The sequence below is a fragment of the Lontra canadensis genome, unplaced genomic scaffold (genome assembly GCF_010015895.1).
Source record: "Lontra canadensis isolate GAN:19392208 unplaced genomic scaffold, GSC_riverotter_1.0 scaffold111, whole genome shotgun sequence".
NCBI classification, from domain to species: Eukaryota; Metazoa; Chordata; class Mammalia; order Carnivora; family Mustelidae; genus Lontra; species Lontra canadensis.
In genome coordinates, this window is record NW_022631105.1 from 5657077 (window position 1) to 5682823 (window position 25747).

The 25747-nt window shown below is 62.9% G+C and overlaps 1 protein-coding gene across 7 annotated transcripts in view; it reads right to left on the reverse strand.

Annotated features, from left to right (window-relative positions):
- Positions 1 to 3271: 3271 nt before the first annotated feature.
- AGAP3 (ArfGAP with GTPase domain, ankyrin repeat and PH domain 3) overlaps positions 3272 to 25747 on the reverse strand; it is a 51263-nt gene continuing 28787 nt past the window's right edge. For 3 of the 7 annotated variants that reach the window (XM_032840146.1, XM_032840145.1, XM_032840142.1), the window contains one exon: positions 22449 to 23386. In XM_032840146.1, coding sequence (XP_032696037.1) covers positions 23324 to 23386 — 63 coding nt within the window. In that variant the 3' untranslated portion in view covers positions 22449 to 23323. Of the gene's footprint in view, positions 3598 to 3767; positions 4024 to 4679; positions 4903 to 5057; positions 5149 to 5230; positions 5386 to 7047; positions 7186 to 8766; positions 8881 to 12569; positions 12739 to 18242; positions 18348 to 22197; positions 22291 to 22448; positions 23387 to 25747 lie in introns of those variants that run through there. The other 4 variants (XM_032840140.1, XM_032840143.1, XM_032840141.1 and 1 more) reach the window with 3 other exon arrangements.

Sequence of the window (25747 nt, forward strand, 5' to 3'; positions counted from 1 at the left end):
GGGCTTGGGTGCTCGATGCTGAGCTGCTGTGGGGATCGAGGACTCCTGGGGAGGGGGTGGGTTCTAACACGCCGAGGGCCTGGAAGGTTCCCAGGAATGACTTCTCACAGGGGTGGGGAGAATTCAGGATGAAGCCTAGCCAAGCTGATCGCAGCTCCTTATTTATTTTCTGTAAAGTTTGTATATATGGAGCTACCCGTCTCCGTCTGTCTGTCTGAACCCGAGGCTGGGAAAGGACTGTGTCCCCTCCATCTTCAGCCAGGGTTCAGGTCCACCTACCTGCCTCGTGCTGGGGCCTATCTTGTCTGTCTGTCGGACAGGGCACACGAAGAAATAGAAACTGTCACTAACCTCCTTAGAACCCCTCAGCATAACTGTCTCCCCTTGTCAACTACCTCCACTTCCCGTCTGGGTGCTGCCCACACTGTCCACACCTCTCGACCCATGTCCCGCCACAGCGCTTCCCTCTCCCCATTAAACAAGGCAAGCTTCTTCATCTCTGCTTTCTTCTCTTGGAGAGAGCTGGCAGACGTCAGGAGAGATTTGCTCCCTTTCGTATCACGAGGGGAAACGAAGTGGTTGACCCTGGGTTGGCGGAGGGATGTCCAGGCTCTAACTCGGTAGAGGTGACCAGTCCTGTCCGTGACTGGGGCAGCTTGGGGGCTCACCCTGACCACCAGTGAGCTCAATCCCCTTCTTCCGTGCAGAGGACACAGCAGCCGAGTCCGTCTCAGCAACCTTGTGGAATTTCCAGATGGGAGGGCCTGGAGTCAGACTCCTTTCCAGTTCTGTTCTTACTGCATTAATCGTGGGTCTCCTTGGGCCCATCGCGTGGGTCATGTAGCTTGGGATACCAAATCCTCCTCGGTTATAAAACGAGATGGGTCGAGAGGGCCCACTGCAGAAGGGATGAGGCAGGCGCGAATGTGTGATGTTCCGGACGGTTGTGTACCGTGGGGACAGCCGCAGAGATAGGGCCTGGGGGCTTCGGGGCTGGGATTCTAAGAGCAAACGAAGGACCGCCTCAGCGGACAAAGTCAGTGTGAGGTCAGGAGTCTTCAGGGGCACTTGGGTATACTGTGAGGGGAAACAAGACAGTAACTAAAGTCATTTGCCATTTCCCCCACTTTCGCAGAAGGGCTCCTCTCCTGGGCCAGCCGTGGAGCGGGGCTGCAGACACGGGGGAAAGAGGAGTGATACAGGAACCAGCCGCAGCTGGGAGTGTGGTAAGCAGGGCTTCCCGGGGAGAAACGTGGCCTGCGCTGAGTTGGGAGGAGAGCTAGGGCAGAGAACAGAGCCACCGAGAGGAGAAACCGGCAATCCTCTGGGCAGGGCAAGGAGACTCAGGTCAAGGTCAGGGAGGGAAACACAAGCTGGGTCAGATACCTGGCCAGCCTCCTCACCGTCCCCGGAAAACGGCCGCTGCTCCCGCTTCCAGGAGTGGCCTGCCAGCCACTGCTTACTCAAGCCATCTGCCGCCCACCTCGGAGGAGCAGACAGGCCTTCCGTGGCCGTCCCTTCCTCCTGCCTGGTTTGGGCGACCCAACAGAACGCGGCCTGGGGCTGTGACTGCTTATTCACCGCCGCGCCACAGCTCCCTAGCTGGGACACACAGATCCAGGGCAGGTCTTCTCTATTTGGCTAAATTTCAGCAAGCCTTGACCGTTAGGCTAAAATACGCCGTCCAGGCCAGCCCCATTCCTGACCTAGATTAAGGTGGTCTCTGCCCAGATAAGGAACCTACAGGGTTCAATTCTTTTTAGGAGTAAAGCCAGGCAGTGGTTGATGATCCCAGGAGCTGTTGTCACTTTGGCAGTTGGGAATTCATGTCTACAGGTCTAGGGCCACAGCAGATACTCTCTGGCTCTTTGCCCCAGGGCAGGTCGGGGCTAGGGGGACACCAAGATCCTGATGACTGTTTTCCTCTGGATTTACCTATGAAGCCTCCTAAACTGTACCAGGCACAATACAGCCACTGGAGCGGCTGGTTTTCCTTAGGTAAAATAAAGGAAGTGATTATTGCTAATAATTTCTGAGCCCAGGAACTCATTCGTATATATACCCAAGGCCCTGTTTAATTCTGCTCTTTTTGCTTAAGGCTCTTATTGGCCTTGCAGAGGGGCTGTGAATCAAGAAAATACAGTCTGGTTTCCTCTGTGTAGCATTTGCCTGGTTATCTCCCTATAGGCAGGCAGGTGCCCCCAGAGTGCGCCAGCCCCGCCACACCCAGCTCAGTAAGGGCAGCAGAAAACAAGGGCCACCAGCAAAGTGGTTATAGGAATGGAAGGTAAGCTCCTTAGAGAGCAGGGACCTTAACCTGGCAAGTTCTCATCCTTCAAGAAAGGCATAAAGGTGTTTCCCTCAGGTCTTTCTAGGATCAGGGCTAGTCAAAGGGAAAACCGGGAGCTCAGGGTTCTGCCCCCAGCTTGGCAAGGTGCTGCTGGGAATCCAAGTGGCTATTCTGCCATCAGTGACCTACCTCCTCCCCTTTCCTCTAAAGCAAAGCCTAGGCGTGGGTCCCTAGAGAAGGGCTGGCCTGATAACATCTAGCCACTTACCCTTATGGCATCCTCAGAATTCTGGTCCTGTGGCCTGGACGTCTGTCTGGCTGTATAGCTAGTTCCCAGACTCTTAGGAAAGGGGATGACACTTCTGTCCCCTCTCTGGGTGAGCTCTGGCTGGCACCAGGTGTGGCACAAGGTTACTGGACACCAGCTGGTGGTGGGGCAGTAACGGAGGGCAGGGGCGGGGTGTGGGAGGAGGGGAAAGCAGCCCTCCAGGGGGTGGCGGTGCTACTGACCTACTCAAGGCAATCCCAGAGTACAGGCAGGAGAAGACAGGAGCAAAGAAACAGGCAGAGCGGAAGGGTGGGGATAGAAGAGGGGAAAACAAGGCCACACACGGTCTGGTTTACTGGCTCATCATACACACACACCAGATATGTACACAAACATAAATATTCCAATGTACAAATTTACACGGGACTCTCAGATCACCACCTCGTCTCTTTCCTCCAGCACCCCCCAACTTGTGCCCTGTCCATCCAGGCTCCATTTTAGGATGAAGGCTTGTAGGGGGCTGGCAGTAGAAGGTAGGAATCTGGAGGAGGGAGAGGTCCTGCTCCCCTCTCCTCACAGGTACCTCCAAAGGGTCCTGTCCCTTTTCAGTGGCACCGTAGGGTAGAGGGCTAGAGTAGCTCCACTCCCTCTCTGCGGCAGCTCAAATCCCAGATGTCGCCTCTGGTCCCTTTGTCTCTCCCGCCGAGCTCTTCTTCGACTCTTCATTTCCTCTCCTTCCTTTCCGCACGTCCCCGCTTCTCAGTCTCTGTGCCTTGGCTCCCCTCAGTGCCTGGAGGGAGGAGGGGCCCCAGGCCACGGAGTCCTGCGGGCTTTACAGAAGGCTAGGACTTCGGTGCAGCTCGGCAGAAGCGCTGGTACCGTTGGCAGGCTCTCTGTTGGAGGCAGGTGCTAAGCCACAGCCCTCCCCAGGACAGCCATGCTGGATCAGGATATCTGCGCACTCCTGGCTGCCGGCCCGACGCGCGTAGGCCAGCGGAGTCAGGCCTCGGGCGTCCCGGCTCCGCACATCCACCCCGTACTGCAGAAGAAAGCACAATGTCACAGTTGGCATGACGTGGCAAGAACAGTGGGGGTTCTTGGGGAAAAAAGGAGAGGTGGCTTTCAAAGGGCCGGGGCGAAAAGATCAGACAGGTCCGAGGAGCCCTCGAGGGCGGGACTGGAAAGGCCCACAGGGAGCCCCCAACTCACCCAGATGAGCAGCTGCGTGAAGACAACGTTGGCCATGGCGCTGGAGAGATGGAGAGCCGTCCGCCCATCCCCGTCCCCGTAGGTCTCGTTCACCTCCTCCTTGGACCCATGAGCCAGAAGCATCACCAGCAGCCGCAGGTCGTCCTCCACCACGGCCCGGAGCAGCTGCTGACCCAGCGGCACGTCCGAGCTCGGCAGTGGGGCCAGGAAGAGCTTCTGTTCATACTTGGCCCGAATCCAGCGTTCCTTCTCCTCTCTGCAACACAGGTCCACCAGGGCATGAGCCAAGCAAGGGCCCGAGCCAACGGGTGGGGGCTGGGGAGGGTGCTCGGGGACTGACACGACACCCCGGAGGGGAATCGGAAGGAACAGAGGAAGCGTAGGACAGAGCAGTGAAGAGACAGGCCCGAGACGGGGCCGGCGCGCAGGGGCAGTGCAGAGCGGGTGGAAACGGCTGAAAGGAAGGAACACTGAAGGGAGGCCCCTCGGGGGCTGAGAGGGCAGCAGGATTCCGGGCAGGGCTCCCCTGGTGGCTTATCTGGCCCTGCTGGAACAAAGCGGGTGGGGGGCCTCCACGGGGCCCACGCACCAGCCTATCTCCCACCCATTCTCCCCATCTCCGGGCTCGGGCTCCGGCCTTCACGCCACCAGCGATAGGGCCCTGCGCATGCGCCTCCCGCTGGCCCCTGACCTGCTGATAAGGCTCAGAAAGGGCCTCTTGTTGTGAGGAGCCTGAGTGACAGGCGGGGAGGGGGAGGGGCACCCCAAGGGGCCAACTGCCAAGCAGAGCAACGGCCACTTTTAACCCTTAGAGCACGACTGTCACCACTCCGCGCCACCCCCCGTTGCCCCAATCTGGGGCGCTAACACCCCTGCCCTTTCTGCCAGCTCCCTGTTCCCCCATCCACTCACCTGCAGGCGTCAGGCCCGGGCTTGGCATAGCCATCCAGGGCCCCCTCCCAGACGCTGTTGGCCAGGGCGTTGCCCATCGCGGTCATGACGGCCAGCAGCTCGGGCGGCCAGTCGTCAAGGTCCAGGGAGCGGACCCGGGAGAGGTGAGCCCCCAGGTGTCGGTGGGTCCCCGAGCACTCAATGCACATCAGGGCGCCCAGGTTCAAGCTGGCCCAGTCTGGATCTAGGGGAGGACAGGAAGCATCGTGAGGTCACAGGCAGCCAGATGGAGACCCCAGGAAAGGCCCCTCCCTGCCTTCTCTCAGGGCGGACCACAAGCCTCTCTGCCATGGTTCTTGAACCCCACCCGACCCCGGCCCTGCCGGCCTCTGCACTCACTGGGGGCGTCGCAGTCAATGCAGAAGCTGTTGCCGCGCACGGTGCGCACGGCCTGCACAGCCAGGGCCGCGTTCTGGTTCCCCAGTCGGGTCTGCGCCAGGGGAGAGACAAAGGGTGGCCGGTCAGTCAGGAGGCCGGCTGGGGTCCCGCCCCGGTGCAGCCCCCGTGCCAACCTTGTCCTTGGCGCTGCGGCAGCCCTGCAAGCTGGCGAGGATCTGGGCCTGCACGCTCTGCACCCACAGCTCCCGCTCCTCTGCCGTCGAGGCCTCGAAGTGCCACGTCTGCCCGGTGAGGGACACCACCACGAACTCAAACGACTCCTCGGCCTCTGTGGGAGACGGGGGTGATCGCCGCCGTCAGGGCGGGGCGCCCCACTGCCACAGCCGCCACCACGGCTCCACCCCGCCGGGGTCTCCTCTCCCCGCATCCCGGCCTCGAGGCCGCGCTCTGGGGCCACTCGCAGCCCTGCGCAGGGGTCCTCACCCCCTCCGCGCCCGACCACCTGCGGAGCCCGACTGCAGGGAGGCGAGGCGGGGTGCGGGGCTTCCGCCCCCCTGCCCGGCGGGAGAGGGTGTGGAATTCGGAGCGGGGCGCTCCCTGGAGAAAGCAGCGGGGAGCGTCTGGGGAAGGGTGCGGCGGGGCGCTAGGAGGCGATGCTGGGAGCGGGTGGGGGAGGCAGGCGTGGGCACCATCCGTACGCGTCAGCTGCAGCGCCTCATTTTGCAGCTCATTAAACCCAATATTCCTGACGGCGTCAGCGTGGGGCTCCTGGGAGCGGCCCCTCCCCCACTCCCCGGGCACAGACAGGAAGGACAAGCGGATGGGGAGAGGAGACGTTTTCCCCACGAACTGGGATGTCTGAGCAGACAGGACCCCGACGACAGCGCCAGTGACATGCACGGTGGGCTGCACTGGGACCCCAAGCTCCGTTCCGCTTAGAGCAAAAGAGAGCCACGTGAACCCCCATGCCAACGGCCACCACCCTGTGGCTGAACACCTCCTAACCAGCGATGTGAACGTGTCGCGGGGGCTTCGGAGGGAACTCGGGCCTGCGGGGAGGCACACAGAGCCAGAGGCAAAGGCCTGGGTCCCAGGTTCTACCCAGGGACACAGCGTCCCTGGGAGTCTTCCTGCTGGGCTCCTGCTCTCAGGGCACCCTCGACGGGAACTGCCTCCTAGAAGGACGCTGGTGCCCCTTCCTTCCCCGGGCTCCACCAGCCCACCTCACCCTGCTCTCCACACGGCCTCTGAACCACAGAATCGCCGCCCTGTGTGGGGGGCCCGGTTCCCTGGTGCAGCTGGGCTCCGGCCAGGACCACTAAGCATCACTCTCCCACAGGTAGGCCGGAGAGGTAGCTCTTCCCCACGGAGGCCATCTCCGCCCTCCTGCCCACATCCCTGCCCTGGCAATCGGAGAAGTGAGACGCTGCTTATCGGTCTAGCTTAGACTTAGGTGGGAGCAGAAAGACTCCAACCATGGAGAAGAGGAACGTTTGAAGAGACTTTGGAGAAAATCAGAGGAGTGCTATGATTAACACCAGATTATGAGAAAGGCCCTGAGGAGCTGGAATTCCTTAACCTGAAGACTAGTCAGGAGAGACCTGGCCAGCTCCTACACACGTATTAAGCACCTATTGTATGCCCAGCACTCATCAAGCTCAGTGGGTGATACAAGAGCCACGGGAAACACGGGAAACACGGGTCCTGCCCGCAAGTCTGGAAGAGTTACTGGAGTAGCCACCTGCTGTCTTTCACCTTCTCCAAGGATTAAAAGGTTCACATTTTAGTAGAAAGGGTTTTAATAAGGCAGAAGGAGGAGCTTTTCTAAGATCCCAAGTCCGGACGACCAAAAGAAGTGGCACTACAGTTATAGCTACTTACACAAAGCACTCGCTCTTAAAACGGAGAAAATGGGGTTGCTTTGAGAGTACGGTCCCCGAATCCCACAGCCCGCCTCCTGTGCCCCGGGCTCCCTGTAGGTCCCCCTAACCTTCAGCAGCACTGCTGGGGCCATCTGGTCGGGGGGTCCCGGTGCTCTTTTTCCGCCGGTGCTTCTTCCGGATGGAGTGGGGAGATGGGGGAGGCTCCAGCTTGGGGCTGGAACTGAGCACCTCAGCTGGGCCACTGGCTGGTGAGGGGAGAGTTGGAGAAGTGTGGGAAGAGGGGAGGGTGGGGGGCAGAGCATGCGAGCTGCCTAGTGCCACTGGGAGCTCCCCCCTGAGCTGCCGAGGGAGGGGTCTGCCAGGCCAGGCCAGTCCCAACCAACCCCGAGTAGCCCCAGCCCAGAGGAGGAGGAGAAGGGCAGAGAGGAGAGTGTGGGGAACTCAGGCAGAGCAGGACAGAGGCGAGGCGGAATGGCTGGCTAGGGCTCCGGCAGCCCGGAGGGGTGGCAGGCGGCCCAGGGAACTCACAGGGAGCTGAAGCCCCAGCAGCTCCGCACCAAATTTATCCTCAATCACACTCCCCGCTCCTCACAATTAATAGCAGAATTAGAAACAATCAGGGAGCTGCCTAATTACTGTCAATTAGAGCGCGCTAATCAAGCTCCCGTCTCCCACACCCCGCCCGGCGCTCACCACTAAATGTCAAACTTCATTAGAGGCAGACACGCTCCCTCCCTCCCTGCCTTCCTCCTTCCAGACTCAACAGAGGGGCCCTATCGAGGCCACACAGTCAGGACAGTGACTCTGGGAAGCCCCCCAGCTCCCCTTCTCAAGCGCTCCCCAGTCACTCCCCACAAGGAGGCTCAGACTTGGATCAGGAGGTGGGGAGCCGCCCTGTGCTGAGAGCACCCCTTCCTTCCTGCACTCGGGGCTCAGACTGGGATTCGTTCTTCCAGGGGGACGCGGCCCAGGAAGGTCCAGCAGAAGAGTCTATGGGCCTCGGGCCTGGCCGGGCACTACTGCCCAGGTGGAGGCAAAGGGGGCAGAGCAGACCTGCCCGGGAGGGGACAGGGGCCAAGGGAGACGGATGGAGTAAGATGGGGGAAGCAGGGGTGGGGGCAGTGCGTGTGTGCGTGTGTGTCCACGTGCGCTAAAGGGGGATTAAAAATAAGGGGATGGGAAGAGTGGAGATGTGAGAGCAAGGAACAAAAATGGACGTAACGGGAAGGAAATGTAAGATGAGCCACGGAAAGTTAAGAGGAAGGTGGGATGGCTGGGAGACAAGGGAGAATTTTTGACCAGCTAGAGGGGATGGGGCCTCAGCCTACTGGAGGCAGCATGGGTAGGAAAACCACCTTTCTGGATCCCGGATCCTATCATCCAGGAAGCCCCCTCTCCGTGGCGGGCAGGTTGCCGCCATCAAAACGTGTTTCAAGCCCCCAGCCTCCGACCTCCCTGCTCAGCCGCTTCCCTGTCCCCCCCGCGGTGAGGCTGATGAGCTGGTGCGCAGGGGGCTGATGGGGAAGCGGGAGCCGCCAGCCGCCACCAGCCGCCACCAGCGCTGCCTAGGGACGGCAGCGGGTGGGCAGAAAAGCTGCGGAGGGAAGGGAAGGGAAGGTCTCTGGCACCGGCCAGCCGCTGGCAGGGCCTAGGGCCAGCGAAGGGGTAAAGGGGCAGGAAGCTGGCCTGGGCCGATGGAGAAGGGATGGAGGCTGGAGTCCGTGTCTCAGAACTGCGCCTTGGGCCTGTGGCCCCCTGCGACAAGCTCTGGCAGGGGCCCCTCCCCTTGGCCTGCCCTCGTGTGTTGTGGGCCGGGGCCTGCGTACCTGGGGGCAGGGCATCACTCCACTGGTCGGCGCTGGACACGGAGCAGGAGCGCTGGTGCAGCCCCTCAGGGCGAGGGCCAGCCCAGGCCGGGTTGCTGGCCGAGTAGGGGGCACCTGGGGGCAGGGTGGGGAGGGGGAAGGGTCAGACTGGGAAGGGAGGCTGCGGAGGGGTACACAGACCTTCCTGAAAGTAATGCTACAGGCAGAACTTGAGAAGTTCTGGCAGAATACTGACCCCAAATGGGGGCTTTACCAGGTACTGGGCCAGGCTTACTGGAGAACAAGAGGCCTCGCCTGGGGTCCCTGACACCTCAGGAGGCAGCTGGTCTCGCATCTCACACCCCTCGCCACCTCCGTCCCCTTCCTGGGAGCCGGGAGAGGGGGGCACGTGGTGCTGACCCCCTCTCACTGTGGTGCTCCTTGTCTGGCCATCATCCCCAGCACCCCCTGCCTCCGGACCAGGCCCCTGCACCCCACGTTCTAGTCCGCATATGCCATTTGCTCTGCCTCAGCTTTGATGCCATTCTGACGAGAAATAAGTGTATCAGATTCAAGTAATTATGTCTAATTAGTATTAGTAATTATCCTGTTGGGCTGGAGAAAATTAATCTTTCGTTTCCCATCAGGGAAGAATGGCAGAGCCAAGGGGAAAAAAGTCTCCAGGAGCACCGAGGCCCGGGCCGGCAGGGTCCCCTGTGCCCTCCGAGCTGTCCCGCCTCCCTCCCTCAGCACCCAGTCCCTTGCAGGGAGACCACGGGAGAGCCACAGGGCCTCGGAGCCCACGACAATTCGAGGACCTCCACTGCCCTCTCACCTCAGTCCACCTAAGGACCACGGACGGGGACCGAGGCCCGAAGGCGGCGGTGGTGGGGAGTCTGAGGACAGGGGGGCCATAAGCGAGGTGTCACACCTCGGAATGCAAGGCGGGAGAGCAGGCCAGGGGCCGGAGGTTAGTAAGGAGGCAGAGACAGGGCCTGGAGCTGGACAAAGTGGGAGAGAGCAGGTGGCAAACTCAGCCTCAAACCAGTGCCAGAAGGACACGGGTATAGTTTCTGGAAGTCTAAGAATGGAAGCCCTGGGCTCAAGCCACTAGAAAGTAAAGAAACAGGCCGGACATCCCTAATGCTCTGGGGACCGTGTGATGCGGAAAGGTGGAAGGCAAGTTTTGGATTTCTGTTGTGTTCATCCTAGCACCCCAGCCAGGACCAGACCCACAGTAAGTGCTCATGAGTATACGCATGGTGCCAACGTGGCCCTCCAGCAGACCCCATTTCCAGTCCCCTCAAGGCAGCGTGCTGACGCTCCCTCTCCGGAACCCCGCCTCCCTGACGCTCCGCCAGCCTCACGGGTCCCCTGCCAGCTCAGCCTCCCTCAGGGGCCCCTTGGCTCCCTGGCAGGAGACCTTCCAGAGAGGCAGACGCCGGTCCAAAATTCTCAGAGACCTTGCTTCTCCCCGCCCCAGTCCTGCATCCGTCCCCTCCTGGGTTCCAAATCTTATCCCTGCCTCCTCCCGAGCCCCACCCAAAGCCACCCCAGGCCTTACTTCCTCCCAACTCAAAACCCCGAGGGAAGGAAAGTGCTTTCCCTTTTCTTTGTTAATTCTTCCCTCATTGCGCCTGCAATCCCACAATCAGTGTGCACTGTAATTGTCGAATTTGATGCTAATGATTAATGAATTAAACATGGAGCCATCAATTAGTCCTCGGAGGATAATTCTGCATAAAGCAGCGGATAATGTAATTACAGTAACAAAGATAATGAGATGTTAACATCGCCCGGTGAGCGGGAGACATGTGTGAGTGTGCATGAGGTCGGCGCCAGCGTATGCTGGAGGGGACACGGGCTCGGGGAAGGCTGGTGAGTGTCCGTGGGTGCTGGTCGTCCTGTGGGTGAGGGCGCCGTGTGTCTCTTCGTGTGCACTTCTGCCCCCCAGGGGAAGGCTCAGAGGGCCCAGGACTGCGACAGGACAGAGCGTCTTACTGTGTCCCTCCCTCTGGGGAAACAGCCCAGTCCTGCTACCTGACTTCCAGGCAAGGCTCCCCCCTCACCCCCCCTTCGGAGTACTGATACTTCTTCCTCCTCCGTGGGATACGAACGCCCCAGGCCAGATCGGAGGCTGCCTCTCATTGTGCACCTGTGGGTGCAGCTCCGCGAGACCTCAGGGCCCTGGCAGATCCCCAGCCCCCCTGCCCTTGCTCGCCCGTGACCTCCCAGCAGCCCAGACGTAGCTCTCCACGCAGAGCCCTGAGGACTGCATGGGGCGACAGTTCTGACCATTGGACCCCCCCACCCGCCCCAGTGCACCCCCACAGGAGGCTCTCAGCAGCGCCCCCACTGCCTGTCCCACAAAGAGGGGGTGCCTTTCTCACTAGCTTCCTTCCTTCCCTTAGTCCATTGGAGCTCTCCCTCTGCATGGTTCAGGGGCTTCTCTATGAGCTCGGGGAGGCTTAGAGGGTAAAACATGGCTTTTCGAGTCAGGCACACTCGGGTCCAAACCCCAGCTCTACCACTTACTGTGGAAGTGTACAGACAAGTTACTGAACCTCGCTGAGCCTTTGTTTCCTCATCCATCAAATGGGGAAGAGAATCTCAACTTCACGGAGTGAAAAGAGCCTGACCTAGAGCAGCTCTGGCGCAGTGTCCATCAGCAGACGACACCCCTGCCCCTCCCCATGCCCCCAGACTGGTCCGCGGGGCTGAACACAGGCCACGGGCTGGGAAGCCAGGTGTCCCTGTGCCTCCGACAAGGAGCACACTCAGGAGGCCACCGTCTGGCCTTCTTCTCTGGACCCAGAGTTGTGCAGTGTGGGTCCCACCAGCCTTTTGAGGGGGCCTGTTCCATCCATTCCAGACTTAGCACCCAGCTCCTGTCAAATGAATGTCCCTAGCGGCCTAGGACTGTGATGAGCAGAGCACCCCAGGGCAGAGACGCACTGGCAGCCCCTGGGAGCGCAGGACAGTGTCATAAGCAGTTGTTTCTGGGTGCAAGCAAAAGGGGGTCCAGTCACCTGGGACAGCATAGGGAGAGCGAAGTCTTGGAAATGCCAAGGCAGATCTGGGGCCTGGGGCCTGGGGAGGGACAGTGGCTTAGGAGCCCCAGGGGCCTAGCGAGGCAGACAGAGCTGGGGACAGAAAGAACCCTAAGCATCATTCACCTAAACTTGCAGCGGCATCTAGAAAGCTAAGCGGCGCTCAAGGAAGAGCTGCCGCACCGTGAGTTCCAAGTCTCTTGGCCTCTAGCTCTTCTCCTGACCCGGACAGACGTGTGGCAGAGTCCGCCTGGCCTCCAGCTTCTCCCGAAGCTCAGTCCTCTCTGAGTGGAGACCCGACCTCTCGCTTCAGACCCCAGCGTGCTCGCCAGGCGAGCTCCGGCCACGTCCACCTCCCCCGCTGCCCCCCAGCGCACGCCAGGCTGCGATGCTGCTCCGCGTGCGAGAGACCCCGCGCCCACAGCCACCCGCCCCGGTTGGTTCCCACTGAGGAGAAACAGTGCCGGGACCACAGACGGCCCCTGGCAGCACGAGGCTGTCTGGCCCCATCCCGATGTCCACACCGCCTGCCGGGCCCCGTGCCGGCCACTTCCTCAACCTGGTCCCAAGAGGCCAGCGCCCAGGCAAACGCATTGGGCTGAGCAGGACTCTGGGGGACGAGCATGCTGGGAGCCCCGAGCACCCAGGCTGGGACAGAGGGAAGCCCCCCAGTGCCTACCTCCTTGGGCCTCCATAGCCGCCCTCCCCGATCTCGCCAAGCAAAGCGGCCGTGCTCTCCCCGCACCCCCACCCCCGCCCACAGCAGCCCCTCACCTGTGCTCCCACCCAGCTGTGAGGTGCTGCGCTCCGAGGCCAGGCCGTTGGCCCGAGGGCTGGTGCCTGGGGCTGTGGCAGGGGTGGCGCGGGGCAGGCGCTTTCCTGGCACTTTCACTGTGGTCCGCAGCAGGTCGATCTCCTTGCCGTGGATGTTCTGCATGTAATCCTAGGGGCCACGCAGACAAACGAACACGCGTTAGCGCTGCTCCTCGTCTCCCGCACTCACCCACCAGCTCGCACATCCCCCCCATTCCCCGGTGCTGCAGGGAAGGGAAGGGGAGGGTAGGCCCGAGGTTTAGAAAGCAGGATGGTGAAACCCATGGAGTATGTCCAGGTCTGGGTGACATCCAGGGTACTGGAGACCCAGGGCAGCTCTAGGGGGCCGCAGGGGGCAGGGGGCAGGTGCAGGGCAGAGAGAAGGGCCCGGACCCCAGAGCTGAGGGCAGGGCTCCTTCAGGAAAGGCAGCTCAGGGGGCAACACGAACGAGGCCAAGTACAGGACCCAGGTGGGTTCAGGAACAGCAGGGCCCGAACAAACGGCCGGGCGGCCCCAGGCTGCAGGGGGCTCGTCACTGGGTACCTCGGCCCTGGTTTCAGAAGCTCTCACCACCACTGGGGCGCAGGGAACCCGCAGAGCCTAGAACAGCCCTCGCTCCTGACAACAGTGCCCAACGATAAGCATCTCTTAAACAATGAAAAAGAAGCCTTCGGAGCAAAGAGACAGGTCCCCGGTTCCACAGACGCCAGTGGGCAACCGGTATCATCGTGCCCCCCCAGCCCTGCCCATTCACAGGGCCGGGCATTCATGCCCACAGGGGCAGGCCGCCGCTCACGTGACCCTCCCGGCAGAGGTGACCAGGGTCACTTTACAGCTGAAGGAACCGAGGCTGACAAAGGCTAACCTGCCCGACGTGACACCATCAGAAGGTGGGAGAAGCAGACTCGAGCCCAGGCTCTGTGGATTCCCAGGGCTGCGCACTGAAGGCAGATGTCCTGGGCCCAGGCATGCATCCTGACTTCAAGTCAGCCCCCGAAGGTCCCAGAGAGTGGGAGCCACTTGGCGCCTTGGGCCTCCCACCATTCCTGCCATCTGGACACTGGCCTGGGAGGCCCATGGTGGAGCGGCCACGTGGGGGCCACCGAGCAGAGCCTGGCCCGTCAGCTTCCTGCTTTAACCCCAAGCCTGGCCAGGGCCCGAGCTCTCCCCACTGCTGCTGCGGTCTCCTTGCCCGACGGCGGACTCCCATTTCCCTGCTTCTAGTACCTGCGAGACCCTCTAGTACCTTCTAGTACCTTCCCAGCTCACGTCCCTGATAAAATGTAGCCAAAATCCCTTCCGGAGAGCAGCATCTGGGTGGGAGGCGCCCACTGATCTCTGGAGTTCCCCGGTTCAGACTCCGATCTGCTGTCCTCCCTCAGGACCCACCCTCAGAAAGTTCCCCGCAGACAACAGTCCGGGTGTCCATCTAGCGTGCCCGGCAGACTTCCTGTCACCCAGCAGCTCTCCCACCTTCTCACCCTTTGGCTGCAGGGAAAGGGACGGCGTCCTCGACTTGAAAGTGCAGGTGGGGAGCGCTGCCATTTGGGAAGCAAGGCAAGGGCAGGGGCCAACCAGGGATTTACAGCTGGCCCTCGCTCTGGGACCAAGACAACATCAAGTAGAAAGGGGTCACCTGGCCCCAAGGAACCATGAGAAGGTGCAAGTGTCCGGTCAGGAAGAGAAGCAAGAACAAGGAAGCAGCACCCCATGCCAGGCTCACTCCCGAGGCGGGTCATCGGGGGAGGGGACCTGTGGGAGGGCCGTGGGGACGTGAGTGCTGTGGTCTCCTGGGCCCCATCCAGCTGCAGTGAGGACTGGCCAGGCGTGGAGCTGCTCTTCAGGACAGAGGGGCCTAGTCGGGCCCAGAGGAGAGCGGCCCCCAGCGGCGTGCGCCCGGAGGAGCTCCCTTCCACGCAGCTCCGGGCTGCGTCTGTGCATGGAAGGTGCCAGGCCCAGCCTTGGGCTCAGTGGGCTTCCTGTCTCAGAAACACAGAACGACAGCCAAGGAGTCAGGGGGCGCAGTCTCCACCCATGGACGGACCCCCATGACGAGCTCCCCCCAAACTGTTCCCTGCTGTCAGGGTTCTGGCCCTGTGTGAAGCCTCCGTGCCCTGGTGCCTGGGAAGGAAAGAAACCCAGGAGGTCCTTTCCTGCCCCCGCCCTGTGTCCCCTCTAGCCGTCCGTCCTCCAGCAAACAGCCCCCCACCCAGTCACCACAGGCCCCCTGTGGTCCTGCTCTTGGCCCAGCGTCCAGCATGGAGCCGCCTCACAGTCTCGGGCCCCACGTCCCACTGACCCGGCTTTGGCACGCACCCGGCCCAGGTCCCTGCACACGGTCACATCTTGGATAGGCTGTTCTAGACGACTGTCAACAGCTGGCTGGGCTGAAGGCACAGCTGCAGTCCCTCTCCTGGGGGAGGGGTTGGGCCGCTCTAGTTCACAAGGAGGTCATGGCCGCGGCAAGTTTCCAGGCCCCATGACGGCCTGGGGATGCCTGCCGCGGGACACGGCAGACGCCGACCCCGCACCAACACCAGTCAGCTGCGGCCGCGAGGGGCCTGGTCCCTGGGAGCAGCCCTACCACAGCGGATGGACAGACAGTGCTCGTGCCACTGTGGGCCGGGGCCCCTGGGCCCCGTGCCCGGCTCCAGCACCAGGCTGGGAGCCAGCACCCGACCCGAGGACAGCATGGCGAGGAGGGCGCAGAGCAGTAGCGGGGACGGGGACGGCAGGGGCAGCGTGACAGCGTTTCCCTCCGTCAGCAGAACAGGGAGCGTGGCAGCGGCGGCGGTGGTGGCTCAGGAGAGCGGTCACCACGGCTGCCTTTATTACCCACCATCAAACAGCAATTTCTTCCCCAGCCTCCTCGCTAATTACCCAGCCAGCGTTCTCATCTCGTTTTATTACTAGAATTAACAACGAGTTCAGAGCGTGGAAAGCTATTAAGATGTGTGATTAAGCCACATTCAATTAGTTTCTACAAACAATTTAATTGATGTTGCAGATAGAATTAACAGAAGGTGATTGTGTGAATGGCTCCGCGGGCTGCAAATGGGGGAGGCTGTGGCGGGCTCTCTTGGGCCAGGCGAGGCTGGGGTGTGAGGCTCGAGGCCGGCCCAGCAGCCCGTCCTCCGGCAGAAGGTGAGTCACCCCTGGGCCGTGATGGCAGCAGACGAGGCCATGAGGGGCGTGTGCGCACGGTCCCGCACGGCCCCTCCTCTGCACAACTCCCCCATGGAGGGAACCTCCCCAGAAGCCAGCCGGGGGGTGCCTGCTTGCAGCTGTGGACCAAGAAGCCTGTGCCGCTTGGGGAAGGGCAGCCACCAAGGGAGGAGGTCAGGAAGCGAGGGGCAGACGGCGCAGGAGGCCTTCGCTAGCACGGACTCAACCCTGTTCACGCAGCGGCACGGGACGACCCCCGTGCGGCCTTCGCTCCTACTTTCGCCGTCCCCACACCTTTCCCACCTGACCTGTGTCTCCTGGACGGGAAAAGAAGCATCCACAGGGCAGGGCTGCCGCTCTCCGTGTGAGCCAGTGCCTCCTGGCCTCTTGTGTGTAGGACCTACATTTTGACGCCAGAGCCAACGGGCAGCCAGTGAAGAGCGGACCGAGCCTTTCTGTGCCCGCAGACCAGCCTTTCCCTCAATCTCTTCCTGAGGCCCTGTGGCCCAGACAACAAGAGGGGGCCTGGCTGGGTCAGGGGGTGGGCAGCAGAGCCACCTGCCTCTTAAGACTCACCTTGCAGGAAAGCAAGGACAGGCCTGGAAGCCCATGGCACCTGGACTCCGTGCCGGGCCCCTGCACACACCCAGCCACACCCAGTCCAACACGCCGGAAGGGCATCTGAGCTCCTCCGAGTGGCCCAGGCAGGCGGCCCGTCAGTGCCCTCCGTCCTCCTCACCAGCAGTCTAGGCAACTCTTGCCTGGATGTGAACCCTCCAGTCACCTTCTCAGCTAGCCCCAAAGAGAGATGCTCTGGGCGCAGAGCAGAAAAACCTGCATCCCGCTTCGAGTCAAAGTCACGGGCCCAGGTACCAGCTCAGCCACAGGCAGGGTGATCCAGACGGCCTCACCGCGATTCTGCTCTGACTGCTGGGCGTAAAAGCATTCCCTTCCCTTCCCAAACCCAAGCCAAACCCAAGCACCCAACGCTTTCCTCCATGTCCCAAGACTTCCTTCCTGTCCCTCTGTCCCACGCTGGGCTTCCTCCAATATCTGAGACATGGGGACAAGCAGAAGGGACGTGGCACAACTTGAGCAGCACAGAGCAGAAAGAACGGGGACAGAGGCAGCGAAGGGGGAAAGCCAAGGCCACCCCAGCACCGGGGGGGGGAAGCTGGGCTGCTTCAGATAAGCTCACCCCCAGCCCCGCTGGCTAGACGCTGCCTGAGGAGAACGAATGCATCTTGCCTGGGGACAGGGGGGCAGACAAGTACGACTGGCTGGGAGTCAGGAGGCACGAGGCTGGCCTACGAACGGGCACAGTGGCTGCTCTCGGCTGGGGCGCGATGGCTCTGCCATCACTCCGGTCCAGAGGCCCAAGCCTGCTGGAGGCCCCGGGACTTCCTAAGACACCTATGCCCTGCTGCGTCTCATGGACTCAGCCACAGAACCAGGTCTGTGCACGAGGCAGCCGTCAGAGTCAGGCCAGGAGCCTATGGCCCCTGAGTTAAGCGGGGGAAGGGCCAGTGCTCAAGGAGTCAGACAGGGAGAAGCCCAGGAGGGCAAGGCTAGGCTCCGTCCTGACCAGAAGCAGACGGCCCACCAGCTCCCCCCAGGCCAGGCCTCGGTACATCTTCTCGGCCCCGGTTAGGGCTGGCACCAGGGACCCCAGAGCCCCCTGGGTCGGGCCTGACACCTCGTGCAGATTCAGAGGCGGGCCAGAGGCCCTCCGAGGCAGGCCCTGGGCTTCTGGGCCGGGGGTGGGGCCAGCCCACGTGCTGTGCCAGAGGGGCTTTGGAGGAGAACTCATTAGCCCCACAGTGGGATGGTGACAGAGATGGATTCCGGTGACAGCTGTGTGCAGGAGCCACGCAGTGAGGGGAGGGGGAGGCGGGAAGGGTCGGGGAGCCGCCACGGGGCCACTCTGCCATTGCCGCGCCCCAACACCTTGCCGGGGCAGAGGCCAACACCCTCCAGACCCCTCCACCCAACACCACCACCAGTCCGGGGCTCCCCTTCCCCAGATGACCTGTGCCCTTCCCGGCAGCCCCGGCTTAACGGTCACCCCAGACCCAGGAACCCAGGGATCCCCCTGCTGATGTGTCTCTCCTAAGACAATCGGCTGATAACCACCGGCACCCCAACTTCAGCAACTCCATGAAAACGGGCCCAGCCCAGCCCGCTGAACAAGGAGCACGTGTGCTGCACAGAGCAGCCAGGCCGAGGCGGCCGCCCCCGGGGACTGCGCTCTCTCCGAAGGGCTCCGCCACCACGCCGGCTTCATGGCGAAGTGCTGGGCCCGGGCCGGCGTCTCGGGGTCTGTGCGGCTCCCGAACCACCCCAGTGCAGTCCTTTCTGAAGGGCAAGCCCCCCCCGAACTCACGGAGGCCTGCTCCCCCCCTCAGTCCTAGACTCCGCCCCCTCCCCCTGGGCCGCCCAGCTCCCCGCAGGGCCCCCCGCCGACTCACGTGCAGGCTGGGGTGGTAGGTGAGCAGCCCGTTGTCGCAGAGTGTCACGTACTTCTTCTTCCACTCCTTGTTCAGGGATTTGCCGCTTCGCTTCAGCAGCACACCCTGAGGACAGAGGCCGGGTCAAGGACGGTGCCAGCCCCACACGTGACCGGCCCCAGGAAGCTCACAGGGACACATAGTAACACCATCCTCCACCTCCTGTCCTCGTCAGAGGGGAGAGACTATGAGGACAGGAGCTGGTGGCTATCCCCGACCGTCCTCCAGGAAGCAGCCGGGGGGGGGGGGCGCCCTCCCCCAGCCCATGGACCTCCCCCCACCGACCCCATCCCCCCAGAGGCCTGGGGCCAGGCCAGCACCTGGAGGCAGGGTGTCAGAGGGCAGTGCCGCTCCAGCCGTATGTCTCCAGGGATGGGTGAACAGGGCAGAAATCCCTAGAATGCCCCAGACTCCACAGTGCGAGCCCCAGCCACTGAGCCCAGCAACGGGATTCTCTGGGCGAGCCCATGAGACTCAGTGTTGCGGGGACAGGAGCGATGGGATGAACACGGGCTCCGTGGGAGCGAGGCTGTCTGTGTGTCCTGTTCACAGACACGCCCTCAGCACCGTGACCAAGCCCCGGACACATCAGACGCCCAAGAAACGTCTCTGGGGGTGCACTGGGGAAGCCGGCGGGCAGCGGCCAGACAAAACGCCCCCAAGGGGAGAGCCCCACAGGAGGGGCTCAAGCGGGGAGGTGTCAGGGCCAGCAGAGGCTAGGAGAGCAGGGGAAGCACCTGGAGTCCACCCCAGTGGGCACCAAAAAGGGGGAGCTCAAAGGTGTGACTTTGTACCAGCTCCTCCTTGAGAGACAGAGGCCCGGCTCTAAGACGAGGAAGAAAACAGAGATCAAGGGACTCGAGTGTGAGGAAACAGCATCAGCTAGGGTCCTGGGCCCCAGGGTGCGGGATAAACCCCAAATCTCTCACACTTCCGAAGAGAAGGCTTGGTTCTGAACAGAGCAGGTGCGCCAAGGAGCCACTGGGCCCTCCTGCCTGATCTGCCCCGTGGGAACCCAGACAGGGCCGAGAGTCTCCTGCCTCAGCAGATATTTCCGATCTTTGCTACCACTCCCTCCTCTCCATCTCCTTCATCTCGCCACCCTCAAAAGACAGATGCCATCGTGGGAGGTGCGGCCACAGGATATCGAGCTGGGAGTTCTGGGTCACTTGAGGACACACTCTACGTCTTGATCCCCCTCCGTGTGAGAGACCCCGTCCTCACAAGGAGCAATTGAACACAAGTGGTATCGATGGGACCTTCACTAGACTGTATGCGTAGAACATTCCCGAAGGCAGTCGGACCCCTGCCCTGTGGTCTGCAAAGGAGCCTCAGTGACCTGCTTCTGGGCCTGGCATCCACCCCCTCCCAGGCCAGAAATGAGACACGAGTACAGCTGCTCCTTCTGCCCTGCCTGCAGACCACACCCCTTGGGACCGATGGCCACATTCTGGAGAAGGCGGCCCCCAGCCTCCACCTGTGGCCTCCTGGAGGGCTGGGAGGACCACGGCCAGCTCACTCGCTCCTCTTCTCCCTCCCTTCCACACCCCCGGCCTTCAGCGGGGGATTCTGCTCGAGCCTCTGTTCTCAAATCCTTCCCACTGGAACCCTGCCCTCCCTCGCTGGACCCTTCATCTGCCTCACGTTGAAGCCCTTCCCTCCTGGGTCTGGTCCCAGCTCCGGGTCATAGGAGAGGGAAGCCAGGCTCTGCTCCCGTGTCTGCCCCCAGCTAGCCCTCAACATCAGACAAGTCACGTTCACTGCCTCGGCCTCAATTTCCCCGGCAGGTAGGGAAAACGGACTCGCGTGCAAGGCTTCCTCCCTCTTTCACACACAGAATCGGGATCAGGATGCCGATAGGGTAGGGGTGCGGGCGTTCTTGCTGGGAGGGAACCCTCTCCTACCCAGCACTCCAGCACTCCGGCCCCTCCTTCGCCCGGGCCTGGCGCTAATGAGCTCAGCGAGCACGCTGCCGGCAGGGGTGTGGGAGGACTGGAAGGAGGAAAGTGAGCGCAGCTGGCCAGGGACTGGACCTGCTGCCCACTCTCGGCCCCCCTCCCCGGCCCGCCTCTCACCTGCTTCACACCTGCCCGCCCGCGCACCTGCCCACCCGCGCCGGGACATGGAACAAGCATTAAAGGCTGGGCTGCCAGAGGCCTGCTTCCCATTCCCGCACATCCCGCCTTCCAAGGAGGGAGACGAGCTATGGGGGTTCCCGCTCCCCTCCCTGGCCGGCCGGCTGCGCACGGCGGAGCAGGAAGCAATCTGGGGCAGAATGGGAGTGGTGCGGAGGCGACAGCCCCCAGAGGACCCGTTCTGCCACCGCCTCCCTCCCAGCTCCGCCAGCCGGCTTAATTGCGGAGTCCGGATTGATTGGGAATGCAAATGGCAACTGAAATGCAATCTCCACTCCCAGCAGGAGTGGGGGGGAGGGGAAGGAACGGGATGGGGAGACCGGGACACGAGGGCGGGAAGGGGGCCACGCGGGCCCTGGGCAGCTGGAGGGTGGGAGGAAGCACCAGGAAGGGCCAAGGGGCTGCGAAAACCAGAGCGTGGACAGTCCCCACCCCCACGCTGGGACCCCTGCTGTGGCTCGGGAGCACCTCAGGTTCCTCCCCTCCACCCCCCACAGGGTCCACCCCTACTGGGGGGTCCCTGAGCTTTAGTGGCCTGAACCAGCCAGGCGACCCAGCCGGCCTGGGGGGGACCAGAGCCCAGGTGCAAGTTCACAGGGCTCCACCCCATCCCACAGCTCTCCCTGCCCTCCGTGTGGGGGATTCAGGGAACTGACAAATTAGCCTGCACCCCAAACAGGAAGGAGACAGCCGGGGCTACCCTTATCTCAAACTAAGGACCCTGGAAATAACGTTCGTTTATGTATTACACGCTCCTGTGTGCATCGGGTTCGGAGAGCACCCACGCCCAAAGCAGAGAGTGTCGGGCTTGCATGAGGCACTGGGTCTGCACCGCCCCAGAGACAGGCCGTCACACCATCCACAGGTCTGTGGGGTCCAATGCTGCACCCAGACACACAGAGACCGGCAAGGAGGCTGGGCACTGCCCCGGGCCTCCCCGGAGGTAATCCTGCCAGAGCGGCGCCTGCCGGGCCCTGTATGTGGACGTCCCAGGGGAGGATGGAAGCAGGGACACAGGGCCTGGAGCAACAGGTAGTTCCCCACCCGCCCTCCAGGACCGGACACCCTCTCTGGGCTCTCCGTTCTAAACGGACCTTCACCGTGGGGTCAGAACCCCACGTGAACAGAGGAATTCCGTCAGACTGCCCACGGCCCCCATAAGGCCCGGCCTGGAGGGCCAAACCTTGACCATCCACTCAGCAGCCCCACAGCCCTGCCCCACACACCACCATCTCTGCACAAAGACGCCTTGCTGTGTTCAAGGTCTTTTTCCAGCCCCTGGATCCACTCAGCAGGTCTGGGAAGCTCCAAGCTCCAGGAGGCCCAGCCCTGCCAGGCAGAGACTGGGAAAGGAGGCACCATGGAGGGGGCGGCTCAACTCAGCTTTTCCAGGGAACAGAGGTTCCCACGGAGAAAACGGCACCGATGAGCCCCGGGCAGGGAGCAGCCGTTGGCGTGCCCCTCAGGGTGCTCTCCCGCGAGTACCTTTTCCCGGAGTGGGGAGTGGGACAGGTCCGAGGAGCCACCCAACTCCTAAGGCCCAGGCGGGAGAGCCAAGGAGGACGGCAGGCGGCTCTCTGCTGCCCCCGTGTGGCCATGCGGAGGAGCTGCCACAGCCGTCAGAGCCGCCAAGGGATGCCTCCAGCCCAGGCGGCAGCTCCTCCCAGACATTCAGGCCACATGCCCTAAGGGCCCGGAACAAAAGGACCATCGTCCCATGTTCCCTGAGCCTTGTCCCTCATGTCCACCACTCTCTGGCCACCAGGGAAGGGAATGCTGACCTGTTTGATGGGGATGGCCCGGCCGCTCCCGATGCTGTCCACCTTGCAGTCAGCGGCCTTCTTCTCCCGGTCCAGGTCGGCCCCCTTCCGAGACTGCAAGAGAAAAGAAGAGGCGTGTTACAAGGGCCCAGGGTCCATGGGGGACAGCAGCCCACCTGCACTCCCCTGCCCTCCCTGCCTCCCTCCTCCTGGGCAGGCCCTAGCAGGGGCAGGGCCGGGGCGGCGGGACCGGGAAGGAACGGAGACACGAGTAGTCCAATGGGTTTATTCTTACACACGGCACCATACAGAGCAGCACAGGTCACTGAGCCAGGCCCGCCCCTTACAGGAGAGCAAGGACACGGAATACCGAGGGCGCGAGGAGCCCGCACGCAGCCCAGGGGGCTGGGGCTTAAGAGAAGGGAGGGGGCGAGGAGAGGTGGACGGTGGGGCTGAGGGATGGCGGGGAGCACGGGGCACGATAACCAGGGAGAGCAAAGTCCAGAAGTGAGCGGGCGGTGGCCCGTCTGCGGCACAGACACCACACGGCACGTTGCACCGAGCGCGGTCGGCGAGGCCCGAGGGGCACAGTGGATGGAGAGAGAGAGGAGAGAGGCCAGAAGAGGCCCTGCGCCCCTGCCAGGCTCCTGGGGCAGAGCCCGCCCCAACGCGGATCCTAGGAAATGGGGAGGCCAAGAGGGGGAAAGGCAAGCGCGCGGCGGTGGCTGTGGCGTCCGGAGGAGCGGAGCAGGAACGCAGAAGTCCATGCAGGAAGGAGCAGAGGGGGGAGGGGCAGGAAAGCTCCCCCCAGGAGCGGCTGGGCCGGGCTGGGCGCTTGGACGCCCCCACCCCTCTGGGCCTTGTTGCGCTGGCCTGGCGCCGGGCGTGGGGCCGAGCTCCCTTCTTCTCCATGCAGCGAGCCTGGCGCAGCGCGTCCAGCTGGGCCTGGTCTCCCGGCAGCCCCCAGCCGCGGGCTCCAGCGTTCCTAGCCTTCCCTGGGGGTGGGGGTTAGTTACAAAGGTTCCTGTGGGTCTCTGGAGTGGGGAGCACGGCGGCCGCTTCTCATCTGAGAGCAGTCCCAGGGCCCGGCCCGCCTCCGGCCCCGCACAGGGGAATGTCCAGAGGTGCTGTGTCACCACCTGGTCTTCTAATTTGGAAGGAGTTGGAAAGGCCTTTTTGTTGATGAAAAGTTGGAAACAGTGGCACATATCTGCAAATATCGAAAGAATAAAGATTTTGGCAAGTTATACTCAAGCCCCGCACGAGTCGGTCAGCACTGGTGAGGGCAGAGACCCAGGTGCCTGGGGAGAGGCGGCAGCGGGATGAAGAGGAGGAGGAGGAGGAGGAGGACGAGGAGGAGGAGGAGGAGGAGGCGGTGGCGGCAGGGGCCGCTGGGCAGTCCAGCTCATCAGGGAATGTTCGCCACTGGGCGGCTGGGGTCCCCATCCCTTCCTGTTCTCCCAGGCCACCAGGAGCCCAGGGCACAGGACAGGGGCACAGGACTGCCCCCTGCAGGTCGGGGACGCACCACCACGGGAGCAGGAAGAACCGGGCCAGAGGCCTCTGCCCACAGCCCCACCATCAGCACCTGCCCCAGGCTTCTCCTGGACGCCACAGCCTCTGCCCCTTCGGGCCAGGGAGGAGGAAGGTGGATGGGACCGCTGCCACCAGGTCCCCGGACCAAAGAGCTGCATGGGGGGAGTGGGGTACAGCCTGCCACGGCCAGGCTGGTGAGCCAAGAGGCCCCCAACCAACCACCAGAGGGTTCCCTGGGAGCCCAGAGGGGCAGCCCCCCGGGATGGGAAGCAGGGCAAGAGTGGCAACAAAATGAGTACATGAGGTCATGGGGGAGACTGGGGACATCGATGGCCACATCCAGGGGGTGGGTCACAGGGACACCGGCCACGGAGCAGGCGTGGCTCTGCTGGGGACAATGACAAGTGCAAGGAGGGGACCCCGACAGCGACGATGGGGGGGAGGTCCCGAGACGCACTCCTAGAGACGGACGGGTCTCGAGGCCTCCTCGTGGACAATGGCGCAAGGGAGGTCACCATGGAAACAATGAAAAGGTAAAAATAAGGTCGCCACAGTGAGGATGGAGAGAGGAAAAGGGCCCGGGGGAGGCTGGACGGCAGGCGGAGGCAGCCGAGCAGGCAGCGGGGAGCGCGGGACAGGGAGCACGGAGGGCCGCAGTGAGGAGGCTGTGAGCTGGGCATGGACGCTGGACAGAGGGCGGCAGAGAGAACAGCAGGCCTGGCAGCGGAGGAAGTGGGAGGTTCTGGATGGGGTAGAGGGAACAGGGGCGCAGACAGTGATCACTGCAAACACAGGCACCCGGGGGGTGGGCTCTGCGACAGTGGGCACAAGCAGGCAGCCCAGGGCGGTGCGCGGCTCAATGGGCATGAACAGAAACGAGATGCTTCGAGTCGAGGCAGGCTGGAGCTGGGGAAGTGCCATGCGCGGCAGCGGCTATCAGCAGAAAGGGGTGGTCGGTAGGGTCGAGGAGGGGGCATAAGGCAGGCACAGTGGGGACAGGGGTGGGCAGACCAGGCAGCGGTGTGCTGGGGCAGGCGGAGGCGAGAATGAATGGACGAGGCCTGGGGGCACGGGCTCTGTCTGGGCGGGGCTCCTCAGCGCCTGGCAGGGCCCGCCGGGCCAGCCGGACCCAGGACCAGGCCGAGCGCCAAGCCCTGCTGCTCGGAGAGAGGCACGCGGACTGACGCGGAAACACCGAGGGATCTCCTGCAGAGCCGCACGGGCAGCTGCCCCGTCTGCGCCTGACCCAGGGCTCCCAGAAGGGCCCAGCCGAGTCCCAGCTGGAAGCTGAGAGTGTGGGGCAGGCACTGGGTCTCAGGGGCCGGGCCTGGACAGCCAGCAGACTGGGGGCGCCCAGGGGCCAAGGGGCTGGGCCCCTAGCTGCGCAAGGGATGTGGGTCCCATGTGGGAGGTCTAAGAGGGGAGAGGACGAGCCTGTATGGGGGCCCAAGGCCGGGCGGTGGGGTGCAGGCTAGGCCGCAGGAGCCAAGACCCAGGGAAAGACATCTAGGCCCTCAGCGGAGCCGCTGTAAGGAGCAATTGGTATCGATGGGACCTTCAGGAAGCTAAGATCAGGAAGAACGAGCGGGATGTGGGCAAGGAGGTCTGAGCCCCGGTTCTAGCTCTGCCAGTTAACCCTCCGTGTAGCCTCGGGCAAAAAGCCGTGGGGGCCTGATCCCCAACTGTGGAATCGAGGGTGCCGGGGGCATCAGAGCAGACGTGTCCAAAGATGCCTCCAGCTGGGGCCAACAAGCCCTCCAGACTGGGGGCGGGGGGGGTGGAGAGTGTGCGGCAGAGACAGGAGGGCCTGTGTGTGTTGGCCGCGGGCGGCCCCCCGAAGGCTCAGAGAAACCATCTAGAAGAGTCTGGATGTGCAGGAGGGCACGGGGAAGGAGCCTAGAGAAGCGGCCTGTGTCTGTGTGGATGGCGTCTTGCTGACTCGGGCTGCCGTGGCCCTGCATCGGTGGCTCTGGCCTGCGCCCTCCCGGTGGGGGGCTGGGGGCCGGGCCCTGCCTCGCCAGTGCCGGCGGCCGGG